The sequence below is a fragment of the Mobula birostris genome, chromosome 17 (assembly GCF_030028105.1).
Source record: "Mobula birostris isolate sMobBir1 chromosome 17, sMobBir1.hap1, whole genome shotgun sequence".
Lineage (NCBI taxonomy): Eukaryota > Metazoa > Chordata > Chondrichthyes > Myliobatiformes > Myliobatidae > Mobula > Mobula birostris.
This window is the reverse complement of record NC_092386.1, coordinates 13,609,226-13,630,825: the sequence shown is the minus strand read 5'-3', so window position 1 is coordinate 13,630,825 and position 21,600 is coordinate 13,609,226. Positions and strand designations below refer to the sequence as shown.

Here is a 21,600-nt window from a genome sequence, read left to right as displayed (position 1 = left end):
ATTAAGGTATAATTAAAAGCAACGATGCGAGGAAAATTGACAAGCAGCAATGGCTCCCCAGCTGAACTGTATCCAAAATTTCTGGACAAATTGTGGATACAATTTCAAAAACGTCTACTATTCAATTCTGACAGGAAAGTGTACTAGATTTTATGATGTTTGCGTGGGTATCCATACAAACAAAAATATTTCATTATACGGCAGCTGCCAGATCACTTTCTCATTTGCTACCAATTATAAAAATCTTAGCAATGAACGCCTTCTGAAAATACGATGCTTGAATAATGTTTGACTAGCTACTACAGCAGTGAAAATTGCTATGTACTGCCTAAGATGATACTAATAACATTGTACCATGTTGCAGAATGAACTTGGGTCGGATAGCAGAGAACATTCTCAATTATTGCCTTGGTTTAAAAGTTGATTTACTGCTTCAGACAGAGCAAACAGTGAGGGCAATACTGGAATGGCCCCATCATTACACGTTTTACACTTCCATTGCTGTAGAAGTACTTACTGAAAATAAACAGTGTAAGAGTCAAGCCATTATGGATGTGGATACAATCGCCTCTAATGCAGCAGAATATTTTCTCACATATATATTCAAATAAACCAAATCACCTTCACAGAGGGTCATACTTTGGGGTATTCCAGACCCTCATTAAATTAAAGTGCTTACTGCGTAATATCTACTGCTTTAAGTTCTTCATAAACTTGCCAAAATAGCTCGGTTAATTAATTCAAATAAGGAAGGCAATGACCAGAAGACCATAGGACACAGGAGCAGAAACAGACTATTCAGCCCGTCGAGCCTTTTCCACCATTCCATCTCAATCCCATTCCGTCTTCTCCTTGTAACCTTTGACACCCCTATTAATCAAAAACCAATCAACCTCTGCTTTAAATATACCAAATGACTTGGCCTCCACATCCGATTTGGGTGTGAATTCCACAGATTTACCACCCTCTAGCTAAAAAAAAAAATTACCCACCATCTCTGTTCTAAAGGGATGTCCCTCTATTCTGAGGCTGTGCATTTTGGTCGATGGGACAGGGCAGTTTAAATGGTTTGGCATGGTCTAGATGGGCTGAAGGGCCTCTTTCTGTGCTGTACTATTCTAAGACTCTATGATTGTAGACTCTCTTGCTACTGGAAACATCCTCTCTATGTCCATTCTATCTAGGGGTCCACAGATCCCTTGCTAAATGGTATTGGTCCATGACATAAAAAAGTTGGGAACCCCTGATCTAGGTCTTTCAACAAAATGCATTTAATTAACACCCAGTAAAACACTTCCGGGCCCTTCACTGCTGTATTGTCAAACAAAACTGAAGGTGAGAGAAGAAAGTTTTAATAGGAGCCTGAAGGGCAACTTCTGACACAACAGGTGATACATGAAGAATGAGCTGCCAGAGGATGTGGATGAGCCCTTAGCACAAACTTTTAAGTGACGTTTGGACAAGTAGATGGATTGGAGAGGTTTAGAACGTCATAGGCCAAACACTGGCCAATGGGACTAGCTTGGACGGGACATCTTGGTCAGTATGGTTGAAGGGCCTATTTTAGCACTCCATAACTCTGACTCTGTAAAATTTAACAATGAGCCTCAAAAAAAATGATGTTAGTGAGGCTGATCAAGGAGTGAGTTGAAAGAGGATCTTTAAGGAAACAGAGAGAGGCCGAGAAACGGTCTGAGTTCCAGTGTTTTGAGCTCTGATTGTTGAAGACCAATAATGGCAGAATTAAAACTGGTGACAATCAAATGGGCAGGATTTGAAGAATGCCATTGCCTCTGAGGGTTGTACGTCCATAAGAAGAGATGATAGTAAATTAAGGGAGAGATCATCATGAATGAATATGTAAAGGAAGATAAAAATTTTAAACTCAAGGCAGTACCAAAGCTTAGAATCAGTAATTTAACAATCACCAAATCATGAGGTTTGGGACACGCTGCCGGTGCGGCAGTAAGAAACCCTTGTGTAAGCACATGGGTGATAGAAAAAATGGAGGATCACGTAGAAAGGAAAGGTTACCCCTCAAACATTAGGCTCTTAAACCAAAGGGGATAACTTCACTTGCCCCATCATTGAAGTGTTCCCACAACCTACCAACTTACTTCAAGAACTCTTCAGCTCATGTTCTCCATATTTCTTTCTTATTTATTTATTTATTATGATTAGACAGGCCGCATCGCTGTCTGGTATGGGATGGGGGTGCTATTGCACAGGACCGAAAGAAGCTGCAGAGGGTTGTAAATCTAGTCAGCTCCATCTTGGGTACTAGCCTACAAAGTACCCAGGACATCTTCAAGGAGCGGTGTCTCAGAAAGGTAGTGTCCATTATTAAGGACCTCCAGTACCGAGGGCATGCCCTTTTCTCACTGTTACCATCAGGTAGGAGGTACAGAAGCCTGAAGGCACACACTTGGCGATTCAGGAACAGCTTCTTCCCCTCTGCCGTCCGATTCCTAGACCCTACCTCATTTTTTAAATATATATTATTTCTGATTTTTGCACGAGTTTTAATCTATTCAGTATACGTACACTGCAATCGATTGATTGATTGATTGATTTTCCCTTCTTCTTCTATATTATGTATTGCACTGTACTGCTGCTGCTCAGTTAACAAATTTCATGACACGTGCCAGTGATAATAAACCTGATTCTGACATTATTATTTATTTATGTTTGTGCTTGCACAGTTTGTTGTCTTCTATACTCTGAACACCCAAGTTGGTGTGTCTTACACTGATTCTGTTAGGGTTATTATTTTATAGATTTATTGACAAGAAAATGAATTTGGTGACATATATGTACTTCGATGAAAAATTTACTTTGAACTTTGATCTTAGAGTAGGGTAAAAAGTTGACACAACATTGTGGGCTGAAGGGCCTGTATTGTGTTGTAATGTTCTACGTTTAACATGGTAAAGTACTTGAATAGTAGTCTTACACAAATCACAGTGAATTTCCATTCTCAAGTAATATGGGTGAAGAATGTTAATCAGTAAAATACATGTGTTATTCAGAATTTTTTAAAAACAGAGCCCAGTGGTATATACCACACTTGCTGAGCCAGACAGAGAAAGAAGCCTCAGCTTAACGACTTTCAAAGGACGATATTGCCATCAGCACTACACACAGTCTCACCACTGCAATGCAGCGTCAGCATGGATTAGATATTCAACTGCTGCAGTGGGGTTTGAACCCACAAATCGGGTGACTCAATAGCAAGTGTGCAACAACTACACTCTGCTGTGGCCTCTGCAAACTATGCTTTTTTAAAATTTAATTACCCTTAAGCACCAACTATTTCAAATATTTACATCGTACTGAATGTGGATAGAAAAGAATCTAAATTGAAAAATATCCCGATAATTTTATGGACAGGGAAAAAGAGCCTCAAAGTGAACACTGCACCTTGGTTGAATTATACTGGTAAGAATTATGCTTTTAAAAAAATGTGAGATGTGGCCTGCAGTCAAATGCATTCGATTCACTTCTGTCATCTTATTAATCTCTCAAATGCTGCAATTGATAGATGATCTGTTAAGCAAAGAAGGAAGGTAGATTATACACTTACAAACCTCAGATTTTACTTGGTATTGCTGATAGTTCTGCATGGAACAGCAAGCTTCACTCAGTTTTTCATCTAAGAACCTTGCACAAATGTAAACATCTCAGGGTTACTGATCAAAATATATCAGCTAGTTCCCACCCTTCTCTGCCACAGGATTCCCTGTGCAAAAACTCGGCTGAAAGAAGGCAAATTCTCTCCAAAGTCATGAACGTTTTTAAAAGATAATACAGTAAAATCTCTCCCTCTGGCTGGTTAGAAACCCTGATGGTCCAGCATCACCGGATAACATTTCTTCCTCCCCACCCCATCTTTTTTTCCATTCCCCATTCTGGTTCACTTTCACCCTTTCTCTTCTCACCTGTCCATCCTCCTACCCTTTCTCTCAAGGTCCACTGCCCTCTCCTATCAGTTTCCTCCTTTTTTTAACCCTTTACCTCTTCCCCACCCACCCACCTTCCTCCTTTCCTGCCAGCTTGTACTCCTCACCCTGCCCCACACCTTCTTATTCTGGCTTTTCCTCCTTCCTTTCCATTTCTGATGAAGGGTCTCAGCCTGAAATGTCTACAGTTTATTCCCCTCCATAGATGCTGCCTAACCTGCTGAATTCCTCCAGCGCTTTGTGAGTGTTGCTCAAGATTTCCAGCATCTGTGGGACCTTGTGTATTTACGGCATTTGCTGCCCTCCCTCCTACCTCAGCCGAGCTATGGTGTCTACGATTGAAGATATTCAACGTCCCATTGGGGCAGTCAGAGGTTCCCACCTGCTTCAAAGTGACATCAATCATACCGGTGCCCCAGAAGAGCTGAGTAAGCTGCCTCAAAGACTATCATCCAGCAGAACTCACGTCGATTGTAATGAACTGCCTTGAGAGGTTTGTCATGGTTAAAAGTCAACTCCAGCCTAAGCAAGGACCTGAAGCTGCTGCAATTTGCCTATTGCCTGAACAGGTGTACCGTGTTCACCATCTCACTTCAGAGCAACACACACAAAATGCTGGAGGAACTCAGCAGGTCAGGCATCTATGGAAAACAGCAAACAGTCGATGTTTTGGGCCGAGACCCTTCTTCAGGACGGAGGCTCTCCACTCCCTGTTGGACCAATTAGTCAACAGCAATATCTACGTATGGCTGCTGTTTATTGATTATAGCTCAGTGTTTAACACTGTAATCCCCTTAGTACTTATCAACAAGCCTTGGTCCTGGGGCCTCTGTACCTCCCTCTCCAACTGGATCTCTGAGAGGCCACACTCAGTCCATATCAGAAATAATATCTTCTCCTTGATGACAATCAACATGGACACATCTAATAGGTGTGTGTGTGTTTTGCCCACTGCTCTATTCTCTCTACATTCACAATACACTGTGTGTTTCGCAGGATGATCCGGGTATTCCCTAACTGGAAACCTTGGATGAATTATGAGGTCAAGTCCCTTTTAAAGGCTAGAGCTGCGGCTTTTAGGTCCGGGGATACCAGTCGCTACATAGAATCCAGGCATGAACTCCAGAAAGTCATTAAGGGCGCCAAGAGGCAATAACGAGCCAAGTTGGAAGCCCAGGCTAACCAGAAGGATGCCAGTAGACTATGGCAGGGTCTAAATGAGATCACTGGATGCAAAGAAAAGGCTGGGAATATCAATAACTGTGACGCTTCTCTTCCTGACGAACTTAACGTATTCTACGCAAGATTTGAACAGAAGAGGAGCGTCCAGCTCCCTCCGGATGAACCGGACCTGGTGGCATCGAGATTCATCATCACCGAGGAGGACGTTAGAAGGGCCTTCCTGAAGATAAATCCAAGGAAGGTGACGGGCCCAGATGGCGTCCCAGGACGGGTTCTCTGGGCCTGTGCAAGCGAGCTAGCTGGAGTGTTTGCTGACATCTTCAACTGCTCCTTGCTTCAGTCTAAGATTCCCTCCTGTTTTAAGAAGGCAACGATAATCCCAGTGCCGAAGAAGAGCAAGGTGGCATGCCTGAATGACTATCGACCTGTGGCTCTGACATCAATTACTATGAAGTGCTTCGAGTGATTGGTTATAGCACACATCAACCACAGCCTACCAGTCAACCTCGACGTTTTGCAATTCGCCTACCGGAGCAACAGGTCAACAGCAGATGCCATCTCTCTGGCTCTACTTTCCTCCTTAGAACACCTGGAGAATAAAAATGCATACGCAAGGCTCCTTTTCATTGACTACAGCTCTGCCTTTAGTACCATCATTCCAAATAAACTCATTCCTAAGGTCCGGAACCTGGGCCTTAGCACTCAGATCTGCAGCTGGATCTTCAACTTCCTCACAGGCAGGACCCAGGCTGAAAAAATAGGGGACAAGCTCTCCTCTACAATCACTCTGAGCACCGGTGCCCCACAAGGCTGTGTACTCAGCCCCCTGCTGTACTCACTGTACACCCATGATTGTGTAGCCAAGTTTCCATCAAACTCAATATATAAGTTTGCTGATGACACAACAATTGTAGGCCGTATCTCGGGTAATGATGAGTTTGAGTACAGAGAGGAAATTAAGAACCTGGTGGCATGGTGCGAAGACAATAACCTATCCCTCAACGTCAGCAAGACGAAGGAATTGGTTGTTGACTTCAGAAGGAGTAGTGGACTGCACGACCCAATTTATATCGGTAGTGCGCAAGTGGAACAGGTCAAAAGCTTTAAGTTCCTCGGGGTCAGTAACACAAATGACCTGACTTGGTCCAACCAAGCAGAGTTCACTGCCAAGAAGGCCCACCAGTGCCTTTACTTCCTGAGAAAACTAAAGAAATTTGGCCTGTACCCTAAAACCCTCACTAATTTTTATAGATGCACCGTAGAAAGCATTCTTCTAGGGTGCATCACAACTTGGTATGGAAGTTGTCCTGTCCAAGACTGAAAGAAGCTGCAGAAGATCGTGAACACGGCGCAGCACATCACACAAACGAATCTTCTGTCCTTGGACTCACTTTACACTGCACGCTGTTGGAGCAGTGCTGCCAAGATAATCAAGGTCACGACCCACCCAGCCAATACATTTTTTGTTCCTCTTCCCTATGGGGGAAGGCTCAGGAGCTTCAAGACCCGTATGGTCAGATTTGGGAACAGCTTCTTTCCAACTGTGATAAGACTGCTGAACAGATCCTGACCTGGATCTGGGCCGTACCCTCCAAATATCCGGGCCTGCCTCTCAGTTTTTTTTGCACTACCTTACTTTCCATTTTTCTATTTTCTATTTATGATTTATAATGTAAATTTTTAATATTTACTAGTTTTTACTACTTAATATTTTTAATATTTAATATTTGTAATCCAGGGAGCGGGAAGCGTAGAATCAAATATCGCTGTGATGTTTGTACATTCTAGTATCAATTGTTTGGCGACAATAAAGTGTAAGTATAAAGCATTGTGTGGTTAGGCAGTACTCAAATGCCACCATCAAGGTCGTTGTCAGTTGGTGATGCCTCAAGAAGGTGGCATCAATCATTAAGGATACTCACCACCTAGGACATGCCCTCATTAGTACCAACAGTGAAGAGACTGAAGACACACTTAAAACTTTTTAGAAACAGCTTCTTCCTCTCCATTATCAGACTTCTGAATGGATCATGAACCCATGGACACTCCTTTTGCACTAATATTTTATATTTCTTATTGTAAAATTTTAATATGATTTCATCAATTGCACCGCACTGCTATCGCAAACAACACATTTGATGACATATTTCGGCGATAATAAACCTGATTTAAATTTTCTCTCATTCAATCAGCATGATGTTTCTTACTCTACTTTTAATGGTACCCATTTTGCCGGAATATTTGTTACAGTAAAGTGTACCACTTTTAACAATAAAGTGAATTAAAGAAAATGGTTTTGGGCTACTAATTAGGGATCAATACCCAATAATGAGGGGCATCTATCAGACAGGCAGCTCCCATAAGACACAAGGGCAGAATTAGGCCATTTGGTCCATCGGGTACCCTCCAAGAGGACCACAACCTTGTCATGGTTTGGAGGCTTGGGTGCCTCAAAGAGCCAAGAACTATGTTAGGTGGAGTCAGGGCTTTATGCTTTGGCTCTTGGTAGGGTCACCCATGCCAAACAGGTCAAAGGCTAGAGGTCAAACTAAGAGTGGTCCACTGGTCCTCCGGGTTCAGGGGTTCAGCTCAGGGATAACAACCCTGATTGGTCAAGCGAATTTGTTACAGAAACAGCAATGAAGAATCCTTCTACATCTGAGTGTGACGGTATTCTTAGGTCTCCACCCGGGACTTGCATGACTGACAGTAGTGAAAACAAGAGGAAGCTACTGACGTGATGAAGGAAGCCCGGAACAATGCCAGAGATGGAGGACTTCATTGCTGCCCTGAATGCCAGCAGCATAATAGACAGTAGAGAGAGAGAGAGAGAGAGAGAGCGCCCATCGGTTCTGCTCCACTATCCCTCCCAAACACATTCTCCTACCTTCACCCCGTAAGCTTTGACGGCCTGACTAATCAAGAGCTATTATCCACCTCTTTAAATATGCTCAATGACTTGCTCTCCACAGCCGTCTGTGGCAATGCCAACAGTCTACAGTGTACTGAGTTATCTGAGTTTTACTGTGCACACATCCCTCACCTCACTCTGGGGCAGCTGGACAAGATGACAGACACAGATTATCTGATCAAGACAAGACGTATGAAGGACTCGTGGTGAAAAGGCACGAGGATCAAACTCCTGTTTAGAGGCTTTGTAAAGCTTATCCTCTCACAGAGGCTGGATATTGCTTGGTGTTTATAAAAATACTACATCAAAAGAGATGGTCTTGTCTTGATTGTATTGTACTCATTGCAGCAACGGAGGTCCACGTGACAAACTCAGGATCTGCTTTTGTATCTTGAATTGGTTTCTCTCACAAATGAAACAAAAGCGGTTTGGATTAACTCTTTATTCTGAAGTCTAAGTTACTGTTTCCTACATTTTCGGAAAGTCAAAGTCACAATAAATTTATTAGCAAAGTGTGGAAATGTCACCATATACAACCCTGAGATTAATTTTCTTGCAGGCATTCACAGGTAAACAAAAAAATACAATGGGATTTATGGAAACTGTACATAAAGACTGAGCAGGTCAATGTGCAAAAGAAGACAAATTGTGCAGCTACAAACAAGTACAGTACTGTGCAAAAGTCTTAGACACATATATATCACTAGGGTGCCTGAGATTTTTACACAGCACTTTAGTAATTTTATGTATTTCACTGTACTGCTGCGACAAAACAAAATAAATTTCATGACGTGTGAGAGATGATAAACCTGATTCTGATACAGGTCTCCATTGCAGACTGAGAGTGAGAAGGGGACAGGGAGAGGGGAATCATGGTTGGGAAAAGGGGAAGGAAGAGGGAAGGGAGTGGGAAGCACCAGAGAGACATTCTGTAATGATCAATAAACCAATTGTTTGGAATCAAGTGACCTTGCCTGGTGTCTCAGGGCTGGGTGTGTCTGCACCCGCACCCTCCACCTCTGGGACTGCTCTGCCATCTGCCCCATACCCTTCAGCGGCACTCGACCCTCGCCATTCCCAACATCCTTTGCTCTGTGCCTGAGACTTCTTTCTGCACAGTATTGCAGATATAAATAATACCGAGGACACGAGTTGTCAAGTGCTTGAAAGTGAACCCATGGGTTGTTGAATCAGGTCAGAGTTGAGGTGAGTGAAGTCATCCACACTGGCTCAGGACCCTGATGTACGCAAGTTAGCGACTGTTCCTGAACCTGCTGGTGTGTAGCCGAAGACTTTTGTACCTCTTTCCCTGCTAGTAGTAGTGAGAAGCAGCAGCCTGGACAGAGGGGGTCCATGATGATGAATGATGCTTTGTTGTGGCAGCATTCCCTGTACACGTGCTCAATTTGGTCATAAAAAATGTGTAATTTATCGATATTACAAATGTTTGTAATATAGACTTTCATTACTAATATTAAATTAATTAGTTAATAGACAATAGACAATAGGTGCAGGAGTAGGCCATTCGGCCCTTCGAGCCAGCACCGCCATTCACTGTGATCATGGCTGATCATCCACTATCAGTATCCAGTTCCTGCCTTATCCCCATAACCTTTGATTCAGCTATCTTTAAGAGCTCTATCCATCTCTTTCTTCAAAGCATTCAGAGACTTGGCCTCCACAGCCTTCTGGGGCAGAGTGTTCCATACATCCACCACTCTCTGGGTGAAAAAGTTTTTCCTCAACTCCGTACTAAATGGCCTACCCCTAATTCTTAAACTGTGGCCTCTGGTTCTGGACTCACCCATCAGCGGGAACATGCTTCCTGCCTGCAGCGTGTCCAATCCCTTAATAATGTTACATATTTCAATAAGATCCTCTCTCAGCCTCCTAAATTCCAGAGTATACAAGCCCAGTCCCTCCAATCTTTCGACATATGACAGTCCCGCCATCCCGGGGATTAACCTTGCGAACCTACGCTGCACTCCCTCAATAGCAAGAATGTCCTTCCTCAAATTTGGAGACCAAAACTGCACACAGTACTCCAAGTGTGGCCTGTACGGCTGCAGAAGGATCTCTTTGTTCTTATACTCAATTCCCCTTGCTATGAAGGCCAGCATGCCATTAGCTTTCTTCACAGCCTGCTGTACTTGCATGCTTGCTTTCAGTGACTGATGTACAATTGATCAGCTTCAATAGCTTTTTGGAAAAGAAAATACCAAACAAAACAGGAGAACCTACAAATGTCAGAAGTTTAAAATAAAAACAGAAAGTGATGGGAAAACTCTGAGTCTGTGAAGTATTATGGTTCTTGCCTGGCTTCATCTGAACAATGATAGTAGTACCTGCAGTACTGTGCAAAAGTCTTAGGCACATATTTATAGCCAGGGTGCCTAAGACTTTCGCACAGTACCGTACATTAGTTAAAATAAGAAGGTGGTTGGGAAACAGAAATAAGAGGACTGAGCTTTGTGTTAGCTCAGCAATACTAAAGCCTGATTTATACTTCTGCGTCAACTCGACGCCGTAACCTACGCAAGTGACCGACGCGCGTTGTGAACATTTATACTTGTGTGTTGGTGTGTCTGCATCACTCTGCAATTCGGGCACGTCGCGCATGCGCACACACCTGTCCATGCAAGGTTTCTTGGTCACGGTAGTCTTCCTCGGGGTAAAGTTTAAAGCGAGCGTTTTTTTTCGTAAAAGCGAAATGTGTCCTCCATAATTTCGGAGGTCTGTAAAGCTTTATGGAAAGCATTGCAGCCCGAGTTCCTTCCCTGCCCTTCAGTCGCCCAATGGGAAGCTACTGCAGTGTAGGAAGAAATGCAATGCTACCAAGCGGACCAATCACAGTTGTTCGGTCTGCGTTGCCGCGACGCGTAGTTACATTTTGGGAGAGGTGCGTGTTGAGCTACGGCATAGGGTTCCACGTAGGTGATGCGTAGGGTTCGCGGTGATGCCGTATCTACGGCAACTGTTTCACCACTTTACCAATAGTTCTTGTTTTCGAGGAAGTTCCACTATGTTGGGACCAGTTACTTTGAAAAGGGAACCGACAACACACACTGAAAAAGAGAAACAAAAGTCTAGTGCTACAAGTTAAAACCAGGAGGGAGGGACTAACTGTAAAGTCCTTTTCAAACAGCATGTACAGGCAGGACGACAACAGCCTCAGAGACTCCAAATTACACAAAGGAATGCAGTCGACCTCTTTAAACACAGCATTCGAACTGCCAAACCTGCTGCAGATGAAGAGGGAAACGATAGAGAGATGACGTGACTACGAACAAGATCCAACGTGCAACAAACCCAAAATGGCTGAAGATCCTTAAAATGATGGTGGTGTTTGTGCCCTTCGCTGAAAATGAAGGCATCAGGGTACCTTGCCGATCAAGGGTCAACATTCTTCACCACAGATACTTACACCTATCAGGAATTTGCCGTGGTGTGTTGGTCAGGATGCAACAAGCAACAAAAAACAACATTCAACAATTCTAAAGAATAAGAAATTACATTAAAAATAGAGATATGTTGAAGACTCGTGAATAGGGAAAATTAAGAGGGCTCAGAGATTCAGGAACAACCAAACAAAGAAAGCAAAAATCATTGTCAACAAGATGGGCCCTGGAGTTAAGGAAAAACATATAGACCAGAAGACATGGGAACAGAATAAGGCCACTCGCAATTATGAAATTATCCCTGCCAAAAGCTGGGTAATGTGAAACGGTTCTGTGTGGTTTGGTCTGAGAGATTTTATGGGGATGCATATGAAATATTCAAGTTGAAGTGTAATTGTCATTCAACCATACACGTGTATACAGCCAAACGATATAGTGTTCCTCCAGGACCAAGGAGCAAAGCACAGCACCAACAGCACACAGCACATATAGTTACGACAGCAGAAAAACATAGTCCCAAGTCCTGAGCCCCTGATTATCATGGCCTGTAGACTGGAATGTTGTCCTGGAGCCATGCTTCTGCAAAAACATGCACGCAGCAGTTCCTCATCACACACGACTGCAGCCGCAGATGAACGCAATTCAGTTCGTCTCCACTGCCACCTTACTTGGAAGGAAGGCTGACTGCTTCACGGTCAGATGCGGCTGCTGCACTGAGTGTTGCAAGACATGGAGTCTTACAACAGTGGCCTGCATGGAGCAGAAATGTATTGAGGTCAAGGTTCAGCTGCAGACTCTCTCTCTTCAAGATGTGTCAAGGTTATGATGCCAGGATTCAACCCGTAACATGGACAGTTCCTTTATTTCCTCCACACATGCTGCTCGAGAAGATGAGTCCCCTCCACGCCCCCACAGACTGCTTGCTACTCGTTTCAAGTCCAACAGGCATAGCAGAAGAATTAGGCTCTTTGGCCTATCATGCCTGCACAGGCATTTGACCATGACTGATGTATTTTCCTTCTTAGCCCCTTCAGAAACAACTAAACAATGCAAGCAAAAGTCATTGTCAACAAGATGGGCCATAAAGTTAAGTAAAAACACTTAGACCACAAGACATAGAATCAGAATTAAGCCATTCAGCCCATTGAGCCTGCTCCACCATTCGATCGTGGCTGATTTATTTTCCCTCTCAACCCTCTTCTCCTGCCTCTTCCCATAACCTCTGATGCTCTTCCTAATCAGCTCCATCATGCCTTCATCGCACCCAGGACATCTTCAAGGAGTGATGGGCAGCATCCATCATTAAGGACCCCCATCACCCAGGACATGCCCTCTTCTCATTGCTACCATCAGGAAGGAGGTAGAGGAGTCTGAAGACACACACTCAACATTCAGGAATAGCTTCCTCCCCTCCGCCATCAGATTTCTGAATAGACATTGAACCCATGAACCCTACCTCACGTCTTTGCTCTACATATATAATTTAACTATACATATATCTTCACTATAAAACACAAATTTTATTATTACATATTGCAAAATACTGCTGCCACAAAAACAATAAATTTCACAATATATGGCGGTGATATTAAACCTGATTCTGATTGAAGAACCTATCAATCTTCGTTTTAAACAGACCCAATGACTTAGCCTCCACAGCCACCGGTGGCAATGAATTCCACTGATTCACCACCCTTTGGTGAGATTTGGATTAGAGGGTACAGTATTAGAATATAAAACCATTAGACATAGGAGCAGAATTAGGCCACTTGGCCCATCGAGTCTGCTCCGCCCTTTCATCATGGCTGATCCATTTTTTTCTCTCAGCCCCAACCTCCTGCCTTCTCCCCGCATTCCTTCATGCCCGGACCAATCAAGAACCTATCAACATCTGCCTTTAATATACATACAGACTTGGCCTCCACAGCTGCCTGTGGCAATGAATTCCACAGATTCACCACTCTCTTGCCAAAGAAATTCCTCCTCATCTCCATTCTAAAAGGACGCCTCTCTCATCTGAGGCTGTGTCTGCTGGATTTGGACTCTCCCACCATAGGAAACAGCCTCTCCACATCCACTCTATCAAGGCCTTTCACCATTCGATAGGTTTCAATGAGGTCACCCCTCATTCTTCTGAGTTCTAGTGCATAAAGGCTCTGAGCCATCAAACGCTCTTCAAACCAGCAATCATTTTCATGAACCTCCTGTGAACCCTCTCCAGTTTCAGCACATCCTTTCTAAGATAAGGGGCCCAAAACTGCTCATAATACTCCAAGTGAAGCCTCACCAGTACTTTATAAAGTCTCAACATTACATCCCTGCTTTTATATTCTAGTCCTCTTGAAATGAATGTTAACATCACATTTGGCTTCCTGACCACAGACTCAACCTACAAATTAACCTCCAGGGAATCCTGCACAAGGACTGGTATCATGGTGTACTTTATATTACATTGACTGTTCTATTTATTATAAATTACTATGATTGCACATGGCACATTTCGATGGAGGCATTACAGAAAGATTTTTACTCCTCATGTATGTGAATGCTGTAAGAAATAAAATCAATCTAGTGGGCCTATTCTGTGCTGTACTGTGCTCTGCTCCATGTTCCATGTTCTAGCTACATGAGAATGGAGCTGAATCAGGAAGCCAATATCCATCATCAAAGACCCCCACCACCTGGGCTGTGCCATCTTCTCGCAGCTACAGGAGGAGGTACAGAAGTCCAAAGTCTCAAATCACTGGGATCAGGAACTGCTACTTCCCTTCAACCATTCGGTTCTTGATCCAGCCAGCACAACTGTAATCAGTATCCTGGTACAGCAACACAATGACCACTTTGAACTACAATGGACTTTTTTTGGTTATAATTGTGTTTTTTTTGTTAAAAATTGTGCATAATTTATGTTTTTATTATTCATATACAAAGCACAATAACAGGTCCTGCTGGCCCAATGAGCCCACACCGCCCAGTTACACCTCATGTGACCAAGTAATCTACTATCCCGCACATGTTTGGAATGTGGGAGGAAACTGGAGCACCCGCAGGAACCCCATGCAGTCACGGTGAGAATGAACAAAGTCCTTACAGACAGCGGTGGGAATTAAACCCCAATTACTGGTATTGGAAAGCACTACACTTAGCCGTGCCGTCACCTGCACTTTACAGAGGTGACTGCGAAAGGAAATTCCACTCCCTGATGGTTTGATTTCCTCCCAGGCAGCCTGGGTCACGTGCTGTCATAATGCTACATTAATCTCTGTGCTACCATGCTATCCAAAGCTTTTGTTGTCAACGCTGTGCATCTGATGCGATGTAACCACGATAATGCAGCTGGGAACATTTTCATTGCCTGCACACGTGCATACTGCAATAAACCCAACTTTCAACTCCTAAACTAACAGGATTAAAAGCTAATAAGTCCGCAGGGAATGATCATCAGTATTCTGAAATAGTGAAGGAAATGGCCCGGGAAGTGCTGGTAAAACTCGCAAAGACCATCCAGCACGAGCAACATACGTGGCTGATAGCCGAAGATCTCCGCAGGCCAACTGGCCGGCGTATTCAAGGAAATCTTCAATCTCTCACATCTGTCATACCAGTGCTCAAGGAGAACACTGTGACCTGCCTCGATGACTACCGGCTGGTAGCACCAATATCCACTGTAATGAAGTGCCTCGAGACACTGCTACGATACAAATCAGCTCCAGCCTCGGAAGTGACCTGGATCCATTTCAACCTGCCTACTGCCACAATGGTCCACAGCAGATAACGTTTCACTGGCTCTTCACTCAGTCTGGATCATCAAGACATCGGTAATGCTGTTCACCAAAACGATCACCCCATATAACTTACACCCTAGTTCCAAGATCTGTGCTTCTGCAGCTGGATTCTTGATTTCCTCATCAGCTTGTCTCAATCAGAATGGATCAGTAATACCATCTTCTCCTCACGCTGACCGAAACACAGGTGCACTTCGAGGTTGCCTGTTTACTTCTCTTCACAGCCATACTGAGGCTAAGCACAGTTCCAATATGCCATCTGTAAATTTGCCAATGAAACCACTGTTACTGGCCAAATGGCAGGTGGGGATGAGTCAGTATACAGGAACATCTGGTTGAGCAGTATTGCAATAACAACCTCAAACTCAATGTCAACAAAACAAAGGGATAAATGGAATTATAGACTAGTTAGCCTGACATGGGTAGCAAGGAAAATGCGGAGTGGATTATAAAAGATGTAATAACAGATTAAAGATTAAGTTGTCACAAGTACATTGAAAATTACAATGAAATGTGCCATCTTTCATCAAAGACCATTACAGTCTGAGGATATGCTGGGGGCAAACCTCATGCTTCGCCACACTTCTGGTGCCAACCTAGCATGCCCACAGTTTACTAATCCTAACCCGCACGTCTTCAGAATGTGAGAGAAGACTGGAGCACTGAAAGAAAACCTGCATGGTCACGAGGAGAACAAGCGGACTGCTTACAAACAGCGGTGTGAATTGAATCCCAATTGCAATCGTTGGCACGGTAAAGCAACATGCTAAATGCCATGTTACCCTGAGCCCACTGGGAGAGTCAGGGAAACACAGAAGCTAAGTCGTGCGCCATACAGTCATGGTTTTTTTTTGAGGACGTAACCAGCAGAGCAGCTGAGAGAGAACAGGTGGATGTGGTGCATTCTGACCTTAAGAAGGCTTTCAGCAAGGTCTCCCATAACAGGGATCAACCATCAGGCTCCTGAACTGTAGTGGATAACTTCACTCACCTCAATACTGAACTGACTCCAGAACCGATAGACTCACCTGCAAGGACTCTACAACTCATGGTTTCAGTATTATTTTTAATTTTTTTTATTATTCACACAACTTGTCTTCTTTTGCACATTGGTTGTTTGTCAGTCTCTGTGTGTCTGGTGCTCGCGATGCAGCCTCCTCTATGTGGGTGAGGCCCGACTTACCTGGGGACTGTTTTCGAACACTTCCACTCCATTCACCAAAAGTAGAATTTCCCAGTGGCCAAACATTTTAATTCCAATTCCCATTCCTGTTCTGACATGTCAGTCCACGGCTTCATCTTGTCCCAAGATAAGGCCACCCTCAGGGTGGAGGAGCCACACATTATATGCCTTCTGGACAGCCTCTAACTCAATAGTATGAATATTGATTTCTCCCTCTGGTTAAAAAAAAAATTCCTCCCCTCCCCTCTTCTTCTATTCTCCACTCTTCTCTATCACCTCCCCTGGGTCTCCTCCTCATTCCCTTTCTCCTATGGTCCATTCTCCTCTCCTATTGGATTCCTTCTTCTCCAGCCCTTTACCTTTCCTACCTACCTGGCTTCACCCATCACCTTCTAGCTATCTTCCTTCCCCTCCCTCCACCTTTTTATTCTGGCTCTGCCTTCCAGTCCTGACGAAGGGTCTCGACCCAAAACGTCGGCTGTTCATTCACCTCCATAGATGCTGCCTGATCTGCTGAGTTCCTCCAGCATTTTGTGTGTGCTGCTTCATGTATAGTTTTTCATAAATTCTACTCTATTACTCCCCCCCCATAAATGCCTGCAAGAAAATAAATCTCAAGTTAGTAGAGGGTAAATTGTTTTTCATCTCCATAGATGCTGCTTGACCTGCTGAGCTCCTCCTGCATTTTGCCAGTGTAGCCCTGCAACTCCAGCACCTACAGAATCTCTTGCATTTAGGGTTACATATACGTATTTGATAATCAATTTACTTTGAACTTTAAAGGTTGTGGCTCCAGTTATTTACAATGTTTGGTAACAACTCAGAGGAATGAATTAATATAATGTCACAAAACTGACTGGGAGCACCAGGTGTGAGGAGGATCGAGAGAAACTCCGGGTAGACGTGGACAGGGTGTTAGGATACAGTGGTAGAGCATTAGGGGGTAAATGTGAGCCTCATCATGCTAAAGCCCAAAAGGGGAAGGCAGGTTATCTGAACAGCACAAAACTGGGAAAGGGGAAGTGCACCAAGAATAGTGGTCGGTAAAAGTCAGCATTGAGGCGCAGCGGGCAATTAAAAAGACCAACAACGTGTTGCTACGGAGAGAGAGAGTTCGATGAACATTGGCTGCACTCAGTCCTGGGATGGTAGGACTAACACGTACAGGCAATCAGAATCAGGATCATTATCACTGAAATGTGTTGTTTTGTAGCAGCAGTGCAGTGCAATACATCAAATGCACTATAAACTACAATAAAATTATTATTAAAAGAATAAATAAATAGTGCAAATCAAGAGCAAAAATGGTGAGATAGTTTTCGTGGGCCATTCACAAATCTGACAGCAGAGGGGTAAAAGCTGTTTCTGAAACATCGATAGGGCGTTTTGGGCTCCTGTACGTCCTCCCTGATGGTAGCAGTGAAGACAGGGCATGTCCTGGGTGTTGGGGCGCTTAAAGGTGGGTGCTGCCTTTTTGAAGCATCGCCTTTTGAAATAGTCCTCGATGGTGGGGAGGCTGGTGTCTCTGCGGAGCTGGCTGAGATGACAACCCTTTGCAGCTTTTTACAACCCTGTACAGCTCTGGACAGGTGAGGCTGGTTAACATTATATCTACAGATGAACATGAAGGGCACTCAAAGCCCTACAAGATATTAACAGGATTCAATGCAGGAATGATACAGTCCAAGGACAAGGGGTAAACCATGTAGAAAAAGATGAGGAGATGAGCCCTGGGGAAGGGTCTTGGCCCAAAATTTCAACTGTTTATTCCCCTCCATATATGCAGCCTGTCCTGCTGAGTTCCTTTAGCATTGTGTGTGCTTTGCTCTGCATTTCTAGAATCTGCAGAATCTCTTGTGTTGAAGAGGTGGAGAAATTTCTCCAAAACTCTGCTGTGAAATCTGTAGCTTCAGCAGCTGTGATTTACAGAAAGTGGGAAGTCAGCAGAGTAGACAGGAATGGTTACCAGCCAGTGGACGGTGACAGGTATTTCTCTAAATGACAGAGGACTGGAATATCACTCTAACCGAGGGAACTGATCTTCTAATCAGCAAGAGAACCATTGGTAGTTCAAGAATGTGCGTCAAAAAGAGGGGGCGTGGGGTTTGTACTAACCCAAAGGACAGCGTTAAAGAAGGCCTGGGCTTTTCCCGATGAATGATCTGTGCATTTTTTCCTGGTGAGGAGATTTGAATCTTACACCCAAGAGCCACGTCTGGAAGGCTGTAGTGGAACTTTCCAGTTGGATTCAATTATTCTCAGTATTGGCCTGACTCTAGCTTGCCAAGGCTAACCCTCAGAATGAGGCCGGCTTCCTTCCACTCCAGTGCTGTGTGTGCTGAGATGATCGGCAAGGCTACCTTGTGACTGACGAGGCCTTTGAAGAAGGCAGTGCCTGATAGTGGGGTACCCACAGGCATTCTGGGAGGAGAAGGGGAGGAGCTAAGATGGTGCCAGAGGGCAAACTTCTTTGAGCTCATCTGCGAAACCACTGAAATTCCTCTCTTCAATGTCTCTTTTTTCCTCTTCATGGTGGCTGGGGCCTGTCGGAATTTGTGATCTACAGCTATACTTAAACTACCGCTCCCACTCACAGAGCTCCTGACCAGCTGTTTTTTGATATCTTCAGGAGTGGCCTGGAAGGCATGCTGACTAGCACCGCCCCTGTGGACCCGGTTCCTCGCCGGTGTCACCAACTGCAACTGAAGCGTTGTGGGGGATCGGAACATCGAGTGCGGCTGTCAGAGGCCTCTGCACTCGAGCAAGATCTCCCTCCCTCCCTCCTCGAGTTGGGTGAGCTCGAATAAGTGTCGCATCAGACTGTAACGTCAAGACAGCAAGCTGTTGGTCTCCCCTCTCATTGTAGAAGGGGTGACAGAGTGTGTGTGTGTGTGTGTGTGTGTGTGTGTGTGTGTGTGTGAGAGAGAGAGAGAAAGAGAGGGGGGGGGAGAGAGAGAGTGAGTGTGAGTGAGAGTAAAAGAGAGAGAGAGAGAGAGAGAGACACACACACACACACACACACACACACACACACACACAGAGCCGGATTGATGCTTTGTGCTTGGGAGTGGGAGGGAGGGGCTTTGGGGTTCTAATATTTCCCTGTCATTCATTCTTTGGGCTTTTCTGTTTTGTGGATGTCTGCAAAGAGTAAGAACTTCAGGCTGTATATTAAATTGAACCATTGAACCTACCTTAGGTTGTGCTGGTTGATAACACAAACAACACACTTCATTTTATATTTTGATGGAAGTGAATCTGAATTCTGAATACTCAGTACCACAATCAGGTTTACTGTCACTGAAGTGTTTCTTTTTATTTTGTGGCAGTAGTACAGTGCAAGGACAAAACTTTTACAAGAATAAAGTTAATTGGACTGCTAAGTGATCAGAGCATTCATAAACTGTAGTGTTTAAGATAGTGCTAGTTGGTTCAAGAACCGAACGGTTATATGGGACCATGTGTCATTTCTTAAGAAATTTTCAATAAAGGCAGACATTGAAGATGAAATTCATAGCTGACTTAGAGCTAACCATTATCTAAACAAAAGTCTTTGAAGGTCAAGAGCCCAAACATGCCATGAAATCTTTGCCAGCCCCAATCCTCCCACTCCCGTGCACTATTGAGACACGTACCACAACAGTACAGACCTCAAAGCATTAGAGGCATCACCAATAGGAAATCCTCCAAATCTCTGGCTAGATCAGCGAACTAACATCAACATCCTTGACAAAATCTATATCACAGAAGAGGCTCCAACAGCACAGACACCTGGTGCAGATAATGGACCGCCTTCATACAATGCTATTGATGATTGCATCCTCCAAATCTTCATTCTCATTGTAACATTCAAAATGATTGCCAATCCCTTCAAATTCTTCATAGGTCCTAGCTTGCAGAAGTAGTGAAATCGCTTCGTTTTCACTCCCGGCCATTTCTGGCATCCACAAGCCTGAATGCTTGAAACCACAATGAGTAAAACAGTTCAGAATTGTCTTACTGCTTATTTCTTGACAATTATCAGTGAAAAAAACTCATGCAACTGACACTACTTAAAAACTGGTCGCTCTAAGCATGGTATAGTGTCTAACAGCATGCAAGTGATACTGGTTAGAAACTTTTTGGCAACAGTTATACATATGTATAAAATTGAATTAAATAAGCAGTGCAAAAAGAGAACAAAAAAGATAGTGAGAAAGAAGTACATGGGTTCATTATCCATTCATAAATCTGATGGAGAGGAAGAAGTTGTTCCTAAAACACTGAGTGTGTGTCTTCCGGCTCCTCTACTTCCTCCTTGATGGTAGCACTTGAGAAGAAAGCATAGCATGTGTGATGGAGGTCCTTAATGATGGATGCCAACTTTTTGAGGCGTCGCCTTTTGAAGTACTCGGTTATTGGGGAGGCTAGTGCCCATGATGAAGTTGGCAGAGTTTACAACTCTCTGCAGCTTTTTCTGATCCTATGCAGTGGCCCCTCCATACCAGGAGGTGATGCAACCAGTCAGAGTGCTCCCCACAGTATATCTGTAGAAATTTGCTGGAGTCTTTGTTGACATACCAAATCTCCTCAAACTCCTAATGAAATATAGCACTGTAAAAACACTTACGTTCATCCACCAGAATCCTTTCTGGGAAATGTCATCATTATTCTCCCGCTGTGTTCTCAATTTATTCTCTCTGAGCTTAAGGATTCATTCTTGACAACACTAATGTAAACCTTGGCTTCTCACAAAAGGCCGTGAGACTAATGTCCTATTATCATTGTAACAAGTGACTGTGAGAAGATTCATCGATAAATTTGACAATACAATCTAAAGCATTTTGATGTATTTAGAATCCAAAACGATTTACTAAAAATGTGTCATTTCAGTTTTCCCTACCTCCTCCTCAGAAAGAGGATCTGCATCAGTGCACGGAATATCTTGATGGCGATGATCTCCTGGGCACAGGTGGCTTTTGGAATCTTTACACCTCAGCTGTACCTTTACCATGTACCCCTCATTGTGCTGTGAAAATAGACACAATATAGATTTTAACATAAAACACAACATTACCGCACAGTACAAGCCCTTTGGCCCACACATTGATCTAAACTTTAAAGCCACTCCAAGATCATTCTAAACCTTCCCTCCTACATAGCACTCTGTTATTCTATCATCCAGATGCCTATCAAAGAGTTT

The 21,600-nt window shown here is 43.8% G+C and overlaps 1 protein-coding gene across 3 annotated transcripts in view; it reads right to left on the bottom strand.

The window, feature by feature from the left end:
* The window catches only part of atg10 (ATG10 autophagy related 10 homolog (S. cerevisiae)), a 233,172-nt gene that overhangs the window by 171,117 nt on the left and 40,455 nt on the right, over positions 1-21,600 (bottom strand). For all 3 annotated transcript variants that reach the window (XR_011889435.1, XM_072281042.1, XM_072281040.1), the window contains exon 4: positions 21,301-21,426. Coding sequence is in view for 2 of the 3 variants with exons in the window: in XM_072281042.1 (XP_072137143.1) it covers positions 21,301-21,426 (126 nt within the window). In the remaining variant the exon portion in view is untranslated. The remainder of the gene's footprint in view (positions 1-21,300; positions 21,427-21,600) is intronic.